We start from the raw sequence: 22205 nt of genomic DNA on the forward strand, positions 1-22205 counted from the left end.
TCTCTCTCTCTCTCTCTCTCTCTCTCTCTCTCTCTCTCTCTCTCTCTCTCTCTCTCTCTCTCTCTCTCTCTCTCTCTCTCCTCCTTCAACATATATTTACATAGTCTGGCAAAACAAATGTCTACATTAGTCTTTCTGTATTTTAAGTTCATTTCTCAAAAGTTGATTGACGTGTTTCATTGTTATAGCTCATATTGATGAGAGTTTTAAAGTCTTTCAGAGTTGTTTTTCTTTATGACACCATTATTGTATAAATTGTTCTAGTTCTCAATTCACTCTGAATTGGTTTATAAGAATCTTCTCAGTTTTTTTGGATATTGTTCATTTTGTCATTCCTTATGGTACAATAATATTCCATTACATCATTGTATCACAATTTGTTTAGCCATTCTCCATGACCTGGTATAAGTATTTTTGGGAAGAGATCCTTTTCTTCTTTGATTTCTTTGGTTATAGACCTAGGAGTAGTAAGGCTAGGTCAAAGAATATGGACAATTCTGGGCATAGTTCCAGGATAGTGTTCAGAATGGCCAAACCAATTTATAGCCTTTTTATTTTGAATGGTACGTTGTAATCACTCTTTTTTCCCCCTGATGATGGTAATGATAAATATCTTAATTGCCACTGAGGAAAGATTTACATATTTGAACTGAAGGAAGTTTAAAAAACTTCTATATAGTAACAAGAACAGAAAACAATCTTTTGCTGTATTTTTAAAAATCATGTTGAATATATTAAAGTTAGCTCTGTCACTGAAATGGTAAAATTATGGGGGAAATGATTCTCAGTTCATAGAAAAGTATTTTGTAATAGGTACACTATTGAGGAGTTAGGAAATATTCTATAGCAACTTCATTTCTTAAGTGCTGGTTCTTGCCAGAATTTACTATGACAAAAGTATAGATTGGGTGGGCACAAAGTCACTTTCTTGAGCTGACAATGAAGGTGCTGTAAAACTGTTAGCAACTCATACTAGGTCTGCCCTGCTTTCTTCAAGCCTACAAAAATGCAAATTGTCATGTAAGAAATTAACTTGAAAAAAGAATGATAAATTGCTAGCCAGGTGGCTTACACTAAAATCATTGTGTTAGAATATGTGCCTGGGCCAAAAGTTCAGCAAACTCATTCCCCACCAGAAAACACTTAGCCTATAAAGTATCCTACCCCATCCCTTGCCCCAGCTTTCCTACCTTCTGGAGTTTACATCTGTCTTTGTATCTCCAGGGATGCTGGCTCTAGACTTAAGAGTAATTTAGAGGTATGGAAATGAATATCATTCCAATTTAAAAAAAGAATAAGCTATATAGATTAAGAATATTTTCCCCTGGTAATTGGGAAATCTGTCATTGACTAGTCTCTTTTCTGACATTCAGATATTTGTTTTTTTGTGGAGTCATATGGTTATTAAAATGTAGTAAATAAAATGGAAAATGCTCCCCCATTCCTCCAGTCCTTTTCTATTTGAAAGAGTAGGAAAGATCAGGAGAAGGAGTTGTATATTGGGAATTCTACAGAACTGGTTTTGTAAGCAATGGAGAAAAGAAAGGGGAAACACCAATTCTGGGAATCTGCTTGTGGTCCAATCTCACCACCTGATGAAATTGCACAATTTCTGCCAGTCTAATCCAGTTCTGTTTTTGCTTTTCATCTTTAGTCTGTCTGGCCACTGTTGCACCTTAATCTCTTTACTCAAGCATCTCTGCTTCCATGGTGTAGGTTTCTAGGATCTGTCCAAATTTTTCTTTACTATGTCTAAGAAACTGGAGTTATTCTCACAGAGGTCATGAAAAAAGCAAATTGGGCATGCATGGTGCAGTGGAAAAGGTGCCTCAATTTTAATCCCAGCCCTGCTGCATACTATCTACATGACCTTGGGCAAATCACTTAAGGTCTCTTGCTTCTAATCTCCTCTATAAAAGAAGAGAGTGTTCATTTAGATGGCCTCCAGTTCTAATAGCACTGGTAACCAAGGTTGCTATCACATAATTCTTATTGCATGAATAACTTTTAATCTTTCCTTTAAAGGTAATATCATTTCTCACTGTTATCACTATGACCATTGCTACCACCCTCATCTCTACATCTTATATTGTCAGAGATCTTTTTTAAAGCTCATATTATTGAACTATTTCAAAATCAATAATGAGCTTTAAATAATATAGACTTATATTTATTCAATATAGACTTTATCATGGGGAGAATTGAAAAATTTTCTGGTTTATAGAAAAGCAAACACAAATATTTATACATCCTGCAATATAAAATCAAACTAATATATCCCAAAACCCTCTCCTCTCTTCCCTTTACCTCTACTCCCTTCCCCTTTTCAACTCCCCACATGAATCTATTTGTCTATCTAAATTTTTATTAATTTACACATGTGTATATACACATACACACATATATCTAAAATATATATCACATGAGAAATCATATGATTGCATGGATGGAGTCCTGGACTTGGATCCAGACAGACTTAGGTTCAAATCCTGCTTCTGTTATTAGCTATAAGACTAGACAAGTCATTTAACATGCCTGTGAATTTCAGGCCATTTTGATTCATAGACTAAGAGCTAGAAGGGACTTTTGAAGTCCTTGAGTTCAATCTCCTCATTTTATAGATGAAGAAAGTAGGGGCCCAAAGGGTTCAGCGACTGGCTTACAGTCATGTAGTAATTTTCAGAACAGAGATTTAAATCCAACTCCCTTGACTTTAAATCCAGCATCCCTTCCACATTTCTAAGTTAGACTGTTTGCTATTTGTTAGAGGAAGAGCAATTGCTCTTTATAATTTTAGAAGTAATTGCCTAGGATACTGAGGGGTTAAGTGACTTGCCCATGAATACAGAGGTAGTATATGCCAGATACAAGCTTTGAAAGCAGTTTTTTCCTCGTCTAAGACCAGCTTTCTGTGCTTCTCTTCCCCCATTTTCTTAATGTCATCCTAACATGTTTTCATTCCTTACTTTTATTGTTTCAAATAAATCCATAAATAACAAATATTTCTACTTTTTTTAGGGGAGCACATTGAGGAAAATACTATTAAATCGTTATTTTAAAGGTGATTATGGGACTGGTGTGAATGGACACCTATCAGGGACCTACAGCAAAACTGGGCAAGGTAAAAAATATTTTTTCATGAAAGAATTGGAAGATGAATCAGTAATTTATTAAAATTTTCTTCTTAGAAACTTTGATGACATTACTGCCCTAGAATATTAATACTGATAATACTTTTCTAACATGGCATATAAAACAATCTTTATTTTCACAAAGAACATATGCAAGAGTGTCAACAAAAATCATCCTCTTGAATTGAGTAGACATAAAATAATCAGAACTACTCACGGAAACTGATAAAATTTTATTACTTGTCATTTAGTATATTTATTTAAGTTGCAACACCATGATTGGTTTAAATGAAGTCACATTTTGTTTCACATAATTATTATTCAAAATGTAACACTTTAAATGATCAGGAATTAAATCTGGTTTTAACTCACATGCTTTATGACCTTGGATAATGAGCTTAATTTCCTATGCCAAAATTTCTTAATTTGTAGAATGGAAACAACTGGTTTTCCTTATTATTAAGAAGGATTTTTGTGATGAATAATCTTTTCTCTCCAAAACTATTTTTAGTTATTGGATCTAGACAGTGGATAAAAAGTTTTATTTTTGAAACTTGGTTTTAGCCAGATTTTCAATGTAAGTTAAGGAGAATAAGGAAGCTTGTTATTAAAAGTTCTTAGTTTTAAAAAATATTTTGGAAAATTTTAGTTATTGCTTTTTGAAATCTATTATTTCTCTGCACACAGGAAACTTTTCTGGACAAGATTCAGATAAGATGGGGATATCTGTATCTGATATTCAATGTCTTCTGGATAAAGAAGGTGCATCTGAACTTGTCATAGATGTTATAGTGAACACCAAAAATGATAAGATTTTTTCTGAAGGAATTTTGCTTGGCATTGCATTGCTTGAAGGAGGAAATACTCAAACACAGGTACTCCTTATTCGCACCTTTTTCATGATTGTATTTGTATTTCTATTCTAATTGTCATGGAACAAAAGAAAAGTAGCAGTTTTCTTTCAGTTCTACAATTTTCTTCTCATTACAAAATCTATGTGGTATTTTTATTCTTAGTGTACTTTATATGTTTTCATAATGTTACACATCATTCATTAAAGTAACTTATATATCTTTCCCCAAATATTATGCCACCATTTTTTCATTATTTTGGAACATGGCCAGGTTCCTTATGACATAATAAAAATTTGTCTTTGTCTTTTGCTCCAAATTAAATTTAAAATCTCATATAAAAAAGTCACTTCTATAAGCACCCCAAAATCATTTAATTCAATTTAAAATTTATTTTGCAGTCTATGCAGATCAATGACTACCTACAGTTCAGTAGAAAGAGAGTTAGATTAAGAGTTCAAATTTCATCTCTTCCACTTATCTATGTCATCTTGGGCAAGTCATTCTCCATGCTGTTTCCTTTTCTGTTAAATTAGGAGATTGGACTCCTAATTTAAAGGATATGATTCTATGAAAGTTATTATATTTTAAAGTGGAACAAATTATTTGAAATATAAACAAATACTTCATAATTAGAAGTGAGTTCAAAATAAGTTAAAAAATAGATTTATCAAAGTTTCCTACCTTGAAAGAATGAATTTATATTGTGAAATAAATATTTTTATTGTCATGTTTTATAGTTTTTCCACATTTTTTTGTCTTATGGAACTACAATTGTAGGAGATAATATCAGCTTGATTAACTCTTAAGCACAGGAGGTTGTTTCAGTGCCATTGAAAAGTACAGTCTTCTTCTATCCTTCTGCCAGATTTCCCACTGCAGTTTGGCTTTTGCTCATCTCTAATAAAGGAATCTGCTGATCTGGTTCCAGAAGCTGTACTTTCCACTTCAGGGATCCAGGTGGCTTCTGGGAAAACAACCCCAGGCTCCTTGCTGCACACACAAATCCTGCCCAGGATGATGTTGTCTTTTTCCTTTCCTTACTTCACCCCTGCACACTTCATCAGAGCATATTACTGTATATTGGCAGACACATGGCCTTAAAAATCTGCTCCCTTGAAATATGGAATATAAAAGCAACAATACATTCTAAAGATTTTAAGAATAAGGACATTCACATTTATTTAGATATATTGAAAAGTGGAACCTAGTAATTTCAACAGATAAAAGACTCATATTATTTACTTTCTTATGCTCTTCATAGTAGCCAAACAGAATTGCTAGCCTTTCCCTAATTTTATTCTGTGCATTAATGCTAGTTGTCTTTAATATGGGAATGTACCAACTATAATGTTTTTCCTCTTAAAATCTTCCTTTTTTTAAGGCACAAAAAAGGCATCGTGAATCTTTTTCCAGTCTTTCCAGCTGAAAGTAATAACTCTTTCAAATTTTCTTCAAGCACCTTGTCTAACTCTCTCTCCACTCCCCACCATGTTATTCTATTTATTTGTTTACATGAAATATTGCCATTCCTCCCTTCTTCCTAGGTCCGTATAGGCTTCTTGAAAGAAGGGACCATGTCCTTTTCACCTTTATATTCTCATTGCTCAGCACAGTGCTTCACATATAGTATTAAGTAGGTACTTAGTAAATTTTTTTCTTTGTGAATTGAATTGTTCAACTGCTTCTATTTGGCTTAGAGCTTTAAGAAAAGCCAGAAAGTTCTACAATAGTTCTCTCCTTCTTAGAATTATAATAGATACAGAGTTGGAAGGAACTTTAGAAATCATCTAATCCAACCCTCTAATTATATAGATAAGAAAACCAAAGTCCAAGGAAGTTTGATGACTTGCCCAAGGTTTTTAAGAAAAAGTGGTATCGAGTACAATTTTTCAGTCAAGATTTAAACCTACAGCTTTTGCCTTCAAATCTAGGACTTTGTCCACTACATTAAGCTATCTCCCATTATTCATAATGTGTCAAACTTCAAGGTCATATTCATGATATAGTTAATACTGACTTTGAATTTGTTTTATCAAGTTAGAGCATTTTGATGGGTTAGGAGGAAGAGGACCTGAGTTCAAATCTTGATGATACTTTCTACTTGTGTGGTCTTGTAATAAATCATTTAACCTTTCTCAAGCTGTTTCCTTGTCATTAAAATTAATGGAGTGAACTAGATGACCTTTAAAAACTTTTCCAACTATAAATCTAAGAATATATGAACCTAATTCCATCTCTCGATCATATTATTTAAAGTTTCTTGTTTCCATTGCACTTCAGACTATTGTGTCACTGGTTCACAAGGTTATGGATTTAGAGCCAGGAGTAAATATCAGATCATCTGTATCTCTCATTTTACAGATGATTAAAAGTCTACAAAGATCAAACCTAAAGTCACATAGGCAAGTAGGTGCCAGAAACCTTGTATTTGAATACAGGTCCTTGGATTCCAAATCTATTACTCCTACATGATGATAAATTATTCTGGAGAGAGGCTAACTTTTGTTGCTATAGCTGTTCAGTAATGCTACATCTGGTCATTGGCTTGGAGAAAGTGAAGATCAATAATGACTGCAATATGTCACTGCTTCTTAATTAAAAAAACTTTTCAAATAATTGGTGCTGAAGCATAGATTCCACCAAGTGAAGTTTGGTCTTTGAAAGTAAGGGAGTTACAAACCAAGTCCATTGGGTTGAAAAGAGTACAGTTACTAATTTTATTACTTCAGGTATTCAGTCTGGTTCTTTCCAAAAGCATTTCACAATCAAAAACTAAACTTTTAGGGTAGTTTTCTATTTGATTTTTTTCAGGGGGCAAAAAATATCTCTTATTAGTCCTAGATAGGAACATCTCTCTTTGGTATTTCTTGATCTTTAGGAATCTTTAGATTCCCATAAGCTTGAGGCAATGGATTTTGAATTTTGTTTGAAAAAAGCTTTTGATAAAATGTAATACCCATTTCTGTTAAAACACTACAGAACATAAGAAGAAATATATATCTAAAACCAATAGCTACCATTATTTGTAAAAGAAATAAATTAAAATCCTTTCTAATAAATTTAAGGGAAACAAGGATTTCCATTTTCATCACTTCTATTTGACTTAGTGTTAGAAATGATGGCCATGGTAATCAGACAAGAAAAAAAAATAAAATTTACCGTTAGGAAAAAAAAATTAACATTTTTTTTTTGCCAATGATGTGTACTTATAGAACCCCAAAGGGTTAACAAAAATTTAGCAATTAATAACTTTTGCAAATTGCAAAATGTAAATTAAACATAGAAATTACCAGCATTTCTCTGTAATACCAAGAAACCCAGTATGAAGAAAAAGAGAAATTCTATTTAAAATTAGTATAGATATTTATTTCTATGAGAGTCTACCTTTCAAGATACCTACAAATATCATATGAATACAACTAAAAACAATTGTATACAGAAACAAATACATAACTAAATAATTGAAAAATATTAATTACTCATAATTAGGATGAGTAGATTTAATAAAATTGATTGTGATACCTAAATTAATTGACTTATCTAATGCCCTACCAATTAAATGAAAAAGGTTTAGTTTATGGAACTAGAAAAAAATAACAAAATTCATATGGAGGAAAAAGATCTAGAATCTCAAGAATAACAATGAAAAGAAAATGGGAATAAATGAGACCCAGCAGTGTCACAGTGGCAGAGTGAATAGAGTATTAGACCTAGAATTAGGAAGACGAGTTCAAATGTGACCTGACTCTTTCTAGCTCTGTGATCCTGGACAAATCATTTAATCTATTTGCCTCTGTTTCCTCAACTCTAAAATGGTGATGATAATAACACTTACCTTACCTTGTTGTACAATGGCTGAAATAATTGTGGCATATAAATATTATTGGTAACTATTATGCTATAAGAAATGTGGAAATAGATGATTTTGAAACAACTTAAAGACTTTAATGGATGAAATCACAATAAAGTAAGCAGAATCAGGAAAACAATTTATAGTACTAACATCAGTATTATAAAAATGAAAAATTTTGATGACTCTTAACAGATAAATAATGAAATGAGCAGAACCAGAGCAATTTATATAATAACAAAAACCTAGTGGATTTTTTGAAAACTGTAAGACTTATGTCTTGATTCTTGAGTACCAATGATCCAAAGTACCGATGATGAAATACTATTTATTATAGAGAAGTGCTAGAATGGTACATATACACACTTGTATATAATCAATGACGGGATTAATTTTGTTTGACTATTGATTTCCTTTTTTTTCAATGCAGAGAAGTAGGACCTGCTACAGATCTGAAATATTACATTTACTTATAGATGAGGTCACTATTATTAACTGTTTTACTTTGTTACAAGAGACAAAGTGAGATTCTACAAAATACACAAAAACGTTTTTACAAATTCTGTAAATTTTTATAATATAAAACAAATCAGATCAATAAAAATCTAAAAAACAGTTAGAAAAACTGCCAGGCACCTCGGAAGAGCTGACTTTACTTAGCTGAGAATTGTCAGTACTAAATTCTCATCTCATTTACATTTTTCCACTTTTTAAATGATTTAATTGAGCATTTATTTAGCTCTAACAATTTACAGCATATTAAGTTATTATGTGGGGATTCATACATTGAAATGAAATGATTCTTTCCTTTAAGGAGATTATATTTTATTAGAGATGATATAGTATGAACACAAATTGTTGTTAGGTAATTTGAGGAGGGGATATTCTAACAAGAACTGGAATGACTTGGAAGCTTTTGCATATAAAATGCTATTTGAACTGAATCTTGAGGGAAGAGAAAGTTTCTGAAAAGCTAGTGATGATGAGAGATGAAATTCTAGACATGAAGAGCAGGTATACAAAGGTATTGCCAACTTGTCTGAATATAGAGTACATAAAGGGCATAAGGGGAATGATGTACACTGCATCTGGTAAAAGTGATTAGAACCAAATTATGGAAAAGTTGAAGAGGTTGTCTTTTATCCTAGGAGAGGTAGCCATTGAAGACTTTAGAATAAGAAAGTGGCATGGTTAGAACTTTACTGCAGAAAGATGATTTTGGTAATGGTGTGGATAATGGGTTGGAGAGAGGAGAGTAGAAGCAATAAGATTCACTGAGAGGCTATTAAAATAGTCTAGTTGAGAAGTAATGAGAGCCTCAGTCAGAGTAGGGATAATATGAATGGAGGCCAATGTGAGAGATCCTGTGGAAGTAGAATTGACAATACTTGGCAACTGATTATATTTAGGAAATTAGGAAGAACCTGAAGAGGGGGTATTGTGATATAGAGGAAAAAGCATAGGATTTTAAAATTTTAATTAGGATGCTTTGCTTCAACACAGGGCTAGGCCACTTTCTACTTGTGTGACACTGGGCAAGTTACCTAATCTCTGTTGCCCTTGGCTTCTTTTCCTGTAAAATGAAGGAGATGTATAGATGATATTTGAAGTTCCTCTCAATTCTTCCTGTATAATATAATATCTTTGATAGGATGTCCCTGTTATACTTAAAATTATGGTATGCTGTAGATTATCCTTAAAAGAAAAAAAAAACACAAAACGATGGAAGCATTTTTTTTTTGTCAGAAAAAAATGGTTTAGAAAATAGAACACCTGCTTTCTAAGGACTGGCCTAATTAAGAAGAGGCTCATTTTCAGCAGGATGGCTACAAGACAAATGTAGCTGGTATCAATCTTTTTCTCATGGAATTTTGAAATAAACCAACCAAGCGCCGACCTACTTGCAGAGATTGAGAACATTCTGCTGTGGGTAGCTCTCTAGGAGAAAAGACATATGCTTCAGTAATGGAAGATCTAGAGATTGGGAAGGAAATCTCCAGAAAAGCTAAAGGAGAAATGCAAAAGAGGTCGAAAAGACAGAAAAGTCCAAAATCCAAAAGTTTTTCATTTGGGATACAGGACTCAGAAAGGAGCTCTTTAAAAAAAAAATTCCCCCATCTACATATAAAGGTAATTTTAAACATTTTATAAATTTCGAGTTAAGAGTTCTTTCTTTCTCTTCCACTCACCCCTTCTTTAGATGGTAATCAATCTGATGAATATTTTACATGATGTAAAATAGTTTTCCATATTAGTCATTTTGTTGAAGGGACCTCAACCCCCCCCCACCACCACCAAAAGGAGAAAGTGAAATGTATTATATTTTAGTGTGCATTCAGATTCCATCCGTTTTTTTCCTTTGGATATGGAGGGTATTTTTCATCATGAATCTCTGGGATTGTCTTGATTCATTGTATTGCTGAGAATAATTAAGTCATTCACAGTTATTCATCATACAATATTGCTGTTACTGCATACAATATTCTCTTAGTTCTGCTGATTTCATTTTTTATCACTTCATGTAAGTCTTTCCAGGTTTTTCTGAAATCATTCTGCTTGTCATTTCTTATGGGACAGTAGTATTCCATTACAATCATATTTTAGAATCTGTTCAGCTATTCTCCAATAATGGACATACCTTTAGTTTCCAGTTCTTTGCTAAACAAAAAGAGCTGCTATTAATATTTTTGTATAAATACATCCTAATCCCTTTAAAACATCTCTTTGGGATACAGACCTAGTACTGGTATTGCTGGATCAAAGGGTATGGCAGTTTTTAAACCTCACAAAGGCTCTCTTAATAGATTTTGTGGAGTTTGTGAACTTGCATGGGAAACATTTCATTTTAATTCCAGACTATGAAGGGGACATAAAATGAAACAAAGTGACACAAATAAAAGACACAAAGTGGCTCTAAAAGATTAAACATGCCTAAATTAAATTTAAAAGGTTAAACATGTTACATGGTGAATAGAGAGCTAATATTGCCATATGTATGGCCTGGGTTGAAGTCTCGCTTCTTACACATGTGACTGTGGCCTTGAGCAATTTTCTTAACTTCTTATTTCCCTTGGTCACTCTAAATTACAGGACAGATACTCATTTCAGTGATATTGGCAATTTCCACTCTAGGAACTCCCTAAACAAATGAAATTCCAAAAAGAACTTCAGTCAGAGTTAAAACCCCTAATGAAAAAAGATAATTCTGTGGATTCTTCAGACTTCTCTGAAATTGTCCCAAATATAAATAAAACTTTAAAAAGCACAGAGGATGAAAATTAGGACACAAGTCAACACTCAAAACAGAACAAATAAAGACAAACTGTTCTTTGTAAACAACTTAGAATGTATCTGTGATTAATATTTTCTCCAGAGTAGTAGACAATGCCAGATTTAGAACTCAAAAGTATAGAATTGATAGAAAATTTGGCAAAAAAAATGAGGAAAAGATAACTTAGTAAGAACATATGCATTCTATACTAGCCAAAAAGACTTACCTTAAAATCAGGATGAATGGACTCAAGCATTATTGATTTCAAAGAAAAGCATGATAGATTTGAAAACCTGAATTCTCCAGCTAATAATAGAAGGAAACTTTCCAGAATCTTTTAATTACAGACAAAAAAATATTGATTGGTTGAATTGATAGAGTGCTGCCAGGAAATAGACACACACACACACACACACACACACACATACACTCTAAATGCCATGACATTTAGTAGTCAGATTTCAGCTTTTCAATATCAAACAACAAATTTTGTAAGCATATAGGAGAGAAGAGAAAGGATTTCATTTATAAAGGAATATCAGTTTATATAACTTGAATTGTAGTCTTGCTAAAACAGAGAATAGAATGGAATAGAATAGGATATTCAAAATAAAAGTTGTTGAAGGTAAAGTCCAAAATCGAATATGTTTCAGAGTTTAGCCTTTTAACTTGGGTTAAATTCTTTGGTCATGACAACTTATAAAACTGGTCCTGCTCCCCATTCCCAGTGGTCCTCATCTTATGTTTCTACAGTGATGGGACCAGAATGGCTAAAAGGGGGGCAGAGGGGCAGTTTTCAGATAATTAATAAATATTAACTTTGCCATTAGTATTCTAAATGTAACCTTTTTAGCCAATGACCAACAAATGGACATAATACTAGAACTAAGTCTTGAACTAAGTCAAAGTCTTGAAATATTATTAATGAGACTCAGACAGAAGGAAATGATAGCTAGGTAGAATGATGTCTTATAGGTTTTAATGAGAGAAAGAAATAAAGTAACTTAGAGAGTAGTTTTTATTTGGTATCCTTAGGTGAAAAGAAAAATAATTTCAAGAGACATTTGGTCATCTCATAGTGCAGTTATAATAACTGCAGTTATTGTGCCCATATTCATTGCAGAGGAGGAAGAGGTAGAGAAATCCTTTGAAGAATTTCCTAAGACTGACTAAAAATTATCTCAATATATACTTTAAAACTTGGTTTCTTTAATACAAAGGTAGGAAGACATGATGATAGTGAAAAATGTATTAGAAAATATGAATCAGGAATAAAGAATTAGAGAAGCCAAAGATTTAATAGTCCACACAGAAGCCTTATCCATAAGGATCATGAATATTTTCTTCACATTAAAAACAAAGAGATACGTTTTGAATATGGCAAACACCCAAATAGGTCGTATTTTAATGAACAAGAAATCCACTTCTTACTGGTAAGAGAATCATCCTTGAATCAGCTATCTCTATGTAGTTAAACCGCCATTTTTTTAGAGCAAGGATCAAAATTAATAACAAGCTGGAAGAAAGATTAAATATGAGAAAAGATGTAGAATGTAATTAAAAACAAACCCATCCTGACTGTTAAGTTACTTATGACAAAAATATGATATAGGTTGAGGAAAGAGTAGAAACACCAATTATAATAATTTCACATGAAAATTTAACTGCTACAAATCAATACCATAACTAGAAAACTAAAAAAACCCTAAAAACTGGTCTAGTGAGCATACTTACTTCCCAAGATGAGTGATATGGATGTTTAGGAGAATGTTGATTTCAAATATAAACTTGTTAATAAAATCTTACAGAGAAGGATTGTGGAAGATTCTGAGCAATATTGCCTCATAAAACAAAGAGAAACAGTGGAGAGTAAAACAAGTTTAAAGAAAACTTGGCAAGAGGCCCACCTATGCAAAGTCATCCTGAGGGCATTTAAAAAAAGAAACTAAGAGAAGATTAAAAAACATGAGTGATAGAAAAGAATTGCAAGATTTTTTGCCATCAAGTTCAGTAACAGTGCAGTTCTAGATATGCTTGCAGAGGAGATAAAATGGTACTGAAGAGTTGGGGAAAATAGCTAAATTAGACCAGTTGTATTGAATGGAGATCTATGTTAACGGCGACATAAATGTGAGGACATTGAAAGCTTAATTCTCAAGGTATCCAAAGGAGGGGATACCAATGACATGAAAAAAATCTCAGGCATTACTACCCCTAAAAGGTAACCAAGAAAACATCACTTACTATGTATTATATACCTAGTTGCTTAATTTCCTGTATGTATCAGGGTTTTTCTCTATATTTCATATATAGTAGGTATGAAATTTCACACTATTTAATGGGGATAAGACCACTTATCTTGTAGGGGTTTTTCTTTCCCACCTGTAGCAGTCCCATGGATAAGCATGCAGATATGCGATAAGGGAAGAGTAGTACCTCTCAGTGACAAAATACACCAAACAAATAAACAAATATATAAAAAAATATATTCCATTTGACTCATCATCTTATTAATTCTCATATTAAGTTCAAAAGAAATTAAGGGGTTTGTTCTACTATTTCCTTAGACATTACTAAAAATATGCAATTTCTTGAATTAATCAATTCCAAGACCCTGCCCTTATAAAAACCAGAGAAAATTATTTCCCGTAAGTCTTCCCAGGATCTTAGATTTATTTGGAAGGGACATCTAGAGATCACTGATTTTTAATCTTCATTTTACAGATAAACTTAATTTTAGGCTTGTGATTTCTTTAAGATCAGGTAGGGAGCAAAGCTGGACAAAGGTTTCTTGCTATTTGTCCCTTCCCTCTTGGCTCTTATACCTTAGGTCTTTTCAGTCTCAGAGTTAAAGAAAAAAAAAAAGCTGAACTGTTCTTGTAGCTAACTTTTGTATGCCATTGGATGGGGCAGACGTGTTTTGGCTAAAAGTCATACAGCTTCTTCTGAATTCAAGTCCTGAAGTCCTTTAACATGTTTGCTTTACATAATAGCTGTTTCCAGCTATAGGTTGAGCATATGTTTTTTCTCCCCTATCTTTTGTCAAATGCTAAAAGGTCTGAGGAAACATTCAATGATTAGATCAGATAGATGTTCTTCAATTTCTTCAATATTTTTTTATCAATTTTCTTAAACAATGAATCAAAATTTATATACCTCATAAAGAGATTAATGAGAATCTCTCTGACACTGTTCACCATGAAGCAAAGTTAGGTTTGAAGTTCATCAATTACTATCTATCAGTTTCTATACTCTGAGTCCTGTCTCATACTGGATCTTTCTTAAGAACCTGGAGCCTCCTTGGACCACGCCTACATTTTTTCAATCTGTAAAATCTGTTTGGAAGCTTCCCACTATAAACATACTTTCTCCCACTGATGAATTCTTCCTGAAGTCTCTATTTTATAGAGGGGCCTAAGCTGGCTTTCATCTCCATAGCTGCCCTATGCTTGGCTTTCAGATTTCAGAACCATTTCCCTGTCATGTACTTTCACTCTCCCACATATAGTTATTCCTCATTAGAATGGAAGCTCCTTGAGGTCAGATATTATCTTTTTTTTTTTTTTGCTTATATTTGTATCCCCAGCATTTAGCCAAATGCCTGACACAAAATAATTTTATTGCAATTATCCTATTTTAATACAATGTTCAATAACTTACTTCCATCCAAGAGTTTATTGTTATTGAGATACTAATACTACTCTGTTCATTGAACTTGTTTCTCCCAGGCACACTATACTTTGCTACTTGTGTGCTTCATGCTCTCATAATTCTTCTGTCTGGATTATTACTCTTGCTCTTCCCTGGATGAATTTTTGCTCTTTCTTTAACGTCCAATTCAGAAGTCACCTCCTCAGGAAGCTTTCTTAATTCTACCTGTCAGTCGTGACCTTTTCCCTCCTTAGACTTCATATAACATAAAGAACAAACAAAAAAAACCCCTCTTTCATTCACAGATCATGCATTGTTGTGTGTTGTAATTGTCTTTATATTCCCGTCCCCTCAAACTATATGTTTCATGAGGACAGAGACTGTGTCTTATCAACAATTTGTATTTCTCCTAACATCAGGCCTTTGAAAGGACCTTTTGATAAAGAAGAATCATCTATACATATATCCCAGGGTTGGCACAATAATAAGTCTTCAGTGTGTAATAAATACATAACAAATTAACTTTTGGTTAGGATAATGAGGAAAACATAATGATGCATTTTATAGGATGTGAATCACATTTAATGTGTGTAATTTTGTATGATATTCTTGTTAATCTTTTGATTACAAATAAAAAAGGTGAAAAAGAAAACCTTAACTATATACTATTAGTAATAATATAATTATTAGCAACATAATTGGATAAAAAGTAGATAGCACTACAATGTATTTTTAGCAAGTAAATACAAGACATTAGTAGTAGTCACACTGGCAACAATATGTCACTTTGTAATACAATCATTGCCTGTTTCTGATATGTGTAATCTACTCTGCAGTATATTTGTTATAAGTATGTAACATTAAGTATTTCTCCTAAAGTATGCATTTTTTTCTGTCAGTATTCATCTTACCAGCAACTGCATGAACAAAAAAAATCTGAAAAGTTCTTTAAAGTCTTATATGACCATATGAAGGCTGCTCAGAAAGAGATACGATCAACTGTGACGGTGAATACTATAGACTTAGGCAGCAAGAAGAAGGATGATGATAATGATCTGATAGCATCTAGTCCAAGAATGAGAGGTAAAGATGGGTTTAATTAATATACATACATACATACATACATACATATATATATATATATATATATATATATATATATATATATGGCAGCTGGAGGTCCTGGGTTCAAATCTGACCTCAGACACTTCCCAGCTGTGTGACCTTGGGAAAGTCACTTAACCCCCATTGCCTAGTCCTTACCACTATTCTGCCTTGGAACCAATACACAGTATTGACTCCAAGATGGAAGGTGAGAGTTTAAAAATAATTGGATTTAAGGTAGGGAAGGTGTGAGAGCTCTTGGGTTGTCTATTCATCTTCCATATCTTGGTTGTATGTTGTAAAAACATTACCAGGATCAGGAATGTTCCTAGTGGAATCATTATACTCCTGAAGTATGTACTTGAATAGTTTTGTGGAGCTAAATTTGAGGAAAGAAGACATCATTATAGATGCTGGAGATAGGAACATTCTATAACATATTGAGATATAAATAATACATGCCATATCATTTAAAAAATCAGTTCAGATTTAAACATTCTATTAATAAAACCAGTTATAAAATTCAGGTTTTCTAATTTTTAGGAAAAGTGATTATAATTTTCAATGCTAAAATGGTTTTTGTTATTTGAGGAGTTATGAAGGAAGGAAACTTAAAACCAAAAACAATTCACATTTTGAGGTTTGCCACATTTTATGAAAAAATATGTGTCTAATAACATTTATAACATATTTGGGAATAATACTGAGCCGTTTTCAACTTGAAGAACCTATAGTTTATAATTATGTTATGTGTCCCAATTAAGTTTTAGTTGATTTTTATTTTAGAAGACTTGGATACCATGATAATTTCCTTTTCTTTATATGTTTTTCTGTTTTCAATATGCAAGGGAAAATTATCCTAGTAAGAACAAAAGAATTATTTTGTTTTCAGTAAGAGATCCATCTTTGCATTTAAAAGAGGGAATGAAAGGGCAGTTAACAGAAGCATCTTCAGCAACATCCAAAGCATACTGTGTATATAGAAGAGAAATGGATCCAGAAATAGATCTTATGTGCACAGGAACAGATGCTGGAAATACAGATGAAAAATCTGCTGATGAAGTAACAATGAGTCCTACTATTGCAATCATGCAACCAATTCTGAGATTTCTTCAACTTCTTTGTGAGAATCATAACCGAGAACTACAGGTATGATGTTCTGTGATATGAACCAATAAATGGATCTCTTTTGAGATCTTAGACTAGACTTCTTTTAGTAATGTAAGAGTGACTAAAAACCAGGAAGTGATCTAAATGTTATGTCAAGAAGAGAGAGAAAGCTTTCATAATAAGTCAATGTGAATGGTCTCCCTATAGGTAAGGATGAAGAGAAAGAAGCTAAAAAATTTTTAATGCATTACTATAAACAGCCATCTATAGGGCCCTTAATTTTCCTTAACTTAGATCAGAACTAATTAAGATATATAATATCTTAGAATTTGAAATATTTTGGCAGAACCCAAAAATTCAGGCCAAGGGTAATATGGAAGTACTTAGTATCCTTTGCAATAAAAAGGGGTCAGAGAAATTTCAGAGCAAAATAAATGAAACTAAACTTATTTTGTACCAGAAAATGCTATATAATAAAAATGTCTGATAATATGTAATTTCTTATTTAATATTTTAAAGGGGAAAATATTTTCAGCACTGAAATTTTCTTATAGAATCTACACCAAAACATTGTTGGGAAATTCTGCTTAGAAATGTCTCTTTCAAACTACCTTCTCTGTAAATTTTGGCAATTATGACATTTAGAAATATTTATTATAAAAGTATTAATAAGATTAAGTCACATTTGAGGGAAAAACCTTGTAGAGCTCTAATATACTGAGACAAATGGGATATGGAGAAATGAAAATGTTTATAGGGATTTTTTTTATTTATTTGTATTATTTTGATTTCAGAACTTCTTGAGGAATCAAAACAACAAAACAAATTATAACCTTGTTTGTGAGACTCTTCAGTTCTTAGATTGCATCTGTGGAAGTACAACTGGTGGGTTAGGTCTGTTGGGGTTGTATATCAATGAGAGGAATGTAGCTCTAGTCAACCAGACCCTGGAGAGTTTAACTGAATATTGCCAAGGACCTTGCCATGAAAATCAGGTAACTATAAACGCAACTTTGATCTTAAAAGAATTCATGACTGACTTATGAACTAAAGTAGTAAGTTATTGAAAGAATCAGTTATTTGTGTTTATCAGTTTAATCAGACTTTCCCCCTTTCCTATTGGAATATACTGAATATAGACAAATGAATACTTTATTGTATTATTTTTTCAATTTTACTTTAAAGGAAAAAATACCGTGAACCAGTGTTAGGAAAAAAGTCAGTCCTTTGGAAGGACAAGGTTTCTTTATCTTTCTTTGCTTTTATTTTTTATGGTTCTTTTAAAAAAATTGAACAGGTTGTCTTTGGCTCCTTGAATTAGACCTTTTGAGTATCCTACAGTGTTCCTCCAAGGCAAACTTTAGCCTCTCTTCCAAAATGACTGGCCCTGATTCAGGTCTCTAGTCAGCTATCAAGGATTCATGGTAAGAGTACAGAAGGTGCACTCAGGGGAAGGAAAGGAAAAGAGATAGAGTGATCTCATGACACCTGGGCATGTACCCAGAGACTTCAAGATGCACTTAGGTGTTTCAGAGTTACAATAACCAATGTAGAACTCTGAAATATGGTCTTGGACCAAATTATCTTTCAAAGACTTTTCATAGGTTATTATAAAAACCTACAATTATGTAAACATTAATGTTTGAAATAAATAAGTGAAAAGCTTTTTTACTATGAAAAGATTTTTAATATAGCAGTCATTATTGAATATATACTAGGTAAAATCTTTATGATATATATGATGTATGATATCTATGTGTGCATCTCTTTGTGTGTGTGTATGTGATGTGTATAACTCCCAAAAGAAGTCTGGGAATTTTGCTTATTTTACTCTAAGTTTGAGTTTCTGATACTATTAATACCCCAAACCTAAATCCCAAAAATTAAAACCAAAAGCAAAAAACCATAAGAATACTATGTATTTTAAATTTAACAAAAACTTTATAGAGAAGATCTTCACAGTATTATAGATTCATTTTTATGGTAGGCCATTTGATATGCACACTTACACACTTTTTCTCCCCCCTTCTCTCTCTGTCTCTGTCTCTGTCTCCCTCTCTCTCTCTCTCTCTCTCTCTCTCTCTCTCTCTCTCTCTCTCTCTCTCTCTCTCTCTCTCTCTCTCTCTGTTTCTCTCAATATATAATGCTTATCATAGCAACAGCTATAGTATTTATCATATTTTGATGCTACAAGCCACTATCTATCACAAACTATTTCAATTCAAATACTGTTTAATTTACAAAAAGTTCTGTGAAATGAAATTAATTATCCATAACCTTATTATAGTGCCTTACATATAGTAGGAGTTCAATAAATATTTGTTGAGAGAATACTTTTATCAGTTCTGCAATTCTGAAATTCCATATAGTTTACTTCAAAAATGGTATCTATAGATCATGGAGCAAACTAGGACTTTTAGATTTCATAGGAACTAACTCTGTAATTTCAGTGATATAGAGAACTCATAGATCAGGAAATTCTCTCTAACACAGAACATAATCTTAAAAATGTTGCTGAGAACTTTAAAAACTAAAGTGACTTGCCCAGATTAAATGCCAGTTATGTGTTAGAGGCAGGAATTGATCTCAGGTTTTCCTGGCACAGTGGCTAGCTTTTTATCCACAATAACGCACAACAATAATAACATCTTTAGAGATTCTGTATCACACATTACTGATTGTTTTCATTATACTGAAAAGTTAATATTATTTCTTAAACATTTTGTTTCCTAGACTTGTATTGCTACCCATGAATCTAATGGCATTGATATCATTATTGCACTGATACTGAATGACATAAACCCTCTTGGTAAATATCGAATGGACTTGGTGCTTCAGCTCAAGGTATCTGGACCCCTATACTTATTAAGGAATAAAAGGAATTCTAAATATAAGATATCATAGAAAGTTGAAGCTCATAAAAGCCATTTTCCAATAGACAAGTGATCAAAGGAAATTAACAATCAATTCTCAAAAGAGAAATTCTAAAACATTAATGACCATATGGAAAAAAATGATTACAAACACAAATAATAAGAGAAATACAAATTAATATAACTATGAACTTTTATCTGACCTAGCAAATTGGCAAAAGGTAAAAGACAGAAATAGTCTATGTGAAAGAACATGAGGGTAGACAGTTATACTGAGTTATTGATGGAGCTGTAAATTAGCATATATATTCAGCAAAACAATTTAGAAGTTTGCAAAAAGGGGGCTAAATGTTCATACCTTTGATCTGGAGATTCCACTGCTGGCTTACACTTTAAGGAATTAAAATATAGAAATGTATTTCCTTTGTTAACATGGATACTGAAATGTAACAGAACTTTTTGCTCTAGCAAAGAATGGGAAACAAAGTGACTATTTCTCTATCAGAAAATGGCTCAACAAGTTGGAGCATATGAATATGATGCAATATTATACTGTTATAAAAATGCTAAATATAAAAAGTAAGAAAAATGGGGAGAAGGAATTAGGACCAGAAAAAAGTATATACAATACAACCACATAAATGAAAAAACAAAAACAAAAAAAGGTAAATACTGTATAATTATAATTATTGTAATTGTCTTTAGAGAAAAAAGGAATAAATGTCCCTTTCTCTTTTTGTTGGAGAGGAAAGGTGTCTATGGAAGTAAAGTGTTGCTTATACTATTAGATACAGTCACTGTGTTAAATGACTTTGCTTGACTTTTTTCATCGTCCTAGGGGAAGGTTCACTGATTGTAGGAGTGGGTTTGTGGGGAAGTTAGTTGATTTACCCCAAGTCTATTCCAGTGATCCTCCCTTGTGTCTCTTAACTAGTACCATATTGTTTTGATGACTGCTGCTTTATAGTACAGTTTAAGATCTGGTACTGCCAGGCCACCTTCCTTCACATTTTTTTTCATCTTTTCCCTTGATATTCTTTTTTTTTTTTTTTTTTTTTTTTTTTATTTTAAACCCTTAACTTCTGTGTATTGACTTATAGGTAGAAGAGTGGTAAGGGTAGGCAATGGGGGTCAAGTGACTTGCCCAGGGTCACATAGCTGGGAAGTGTCTGAGGCCGGATTTGAACCTAGGACCTCCCTTCTCTAGGCCTGGCTCTCAATCCACTGAGCTACCCAGCTGCCCCCTTCCCTTGATATTCTTGATATTTTGTTCTTCCAAATAAACTTTGTTATAATTTTTTTTTCTAATTCAGCAAAAATGTTTCTTGGTAGTTTGATAGGTATGGTGATAAATAAGTAAATTAATTTGGGTAGGATTGTCATTTTTATTATGTTAGCTCATCCTACTCATGAGCAATTAATGTTTTTCCAATTGTTTAGATATAGTTTTAATTATATGGAAAATGTTTTGTAGTTGTGTTCATACAATTCCTGTGTTTGTCTTGGCAGATAGATTTTTATTTTATATTGTATTTTATATTGTCTAGGGTGATTTTAAATGGAATTTCTTTTTCTAACTCTTGCTGCTGTGAAGTGTTGGAAATATATATAAATGCTAATGATTTATGTGGGTTTATTTTGTATCTTGCTCTAAACTATCTTATAAGATTATACACACCATATTTTTAGAGACATAAAGTTGCAAGATAAGAAGTTTGTATTTACAAATGTTTAGAGTTTTTTACAATTATATTAAAATACTCTGAAATTGTAGCATGCCATATGTTGTTAAGATGATCCCAAACATTTTGCCTCATGAAGTTTTTTATCCCTTGATAGCTTAATGCCTACTTATTATTTATATCCATGTTATAAGAATAATTTTATTATTTAAAGTATATGCCTCATCTTCATTTAAAAAAATTTTACTGAATATTTAAAATGTTAAATTGTTGTAGCATATTACAGTGTATAAAGTCTTTTGACTGGAGTTAAGAAAGCTTGATCTCAAATCCTACTTCTAATAATTATTACCTTACTGACCCTGAGCAAGTCACTTAGTATCAATGTGCCTCAAGTAATAATTTTTTTTTTAAACCCTTACCTTCCGTCTTGGGGTTAATACTGTGTATTGGCTCCAAGGCAGAAGAGTGGTAAGGGTAGGCAATGGGGGGTCAAGTGACTTGCCCAGGGTCACACAGCTGAGAAGTGTCTGAGGCCAGATTTGAACCTAGGACCTCCTGTCTCTAGGCCTGGCTCTCAATCCACTGAGCTACTCAGCTGGCCCCCTCAAGTAATAATTTAAGACTTATAGAAGAGTTGATTTGTTTCAAAGTCCCCACTCTGTGAATGCCCCTTTTG

The 22205-nt window shown here is 32.6% G+C and overlaps 1 protein-coding gene across 1 annotated transcript in view; it reads left to right on the plus strand.

Moving 5' to 3' along the window:
* The window catches only part of ITPR2 (inositol 1,4,5-trisphosphate receptor type 2), a 529867-nt gene that overhangs the window by 355718 nt on the left and 151944 nt on the right, over positions 1 to 22205 (plus strand). Inside the window, exons 37-42 of the mRNA XM_044679064.1 lie at positions 3019 to 3121; positions 3819 to 4006; positions 15657 to 15840; positions 16754 to 17010; positions 17766 to 17966; positions 19705 to 19815. Of these exons, the coding sequence (XP_044534999.1) occupies positions 3019 to 3121; positions 3819 to 4006; positions 15657 to 15840; positions 16754 to 17010; positions 17766 to 17966; positions 19705 to 19815 (1044 nt within the window). The remainder of the gene's footprint in view (positions 1 to 3018; positions 3122 to 3818; positions 4007 to 15656; positions 15841 to 16753; positions 17011 to 17765; positions 17967 to 19704; positions 19816 to 22205) is intronic.

Source organism: Gracilinanus agilis, chromosome 5 (genome assembly GCF_016433145.1).
Source record: "Gracilinanus agilis isolate LMUSP501 chromosome 5, AgileGrace, whole genome shotgun sequence".
In the NCBI taxonomy this organism is placed as follows: Eukaryota; Metazoa; Chordata; class Mammalia; order Didelphimorphia; family Didelphidae; genus Gracilinanus; species Gracilinanus agilis.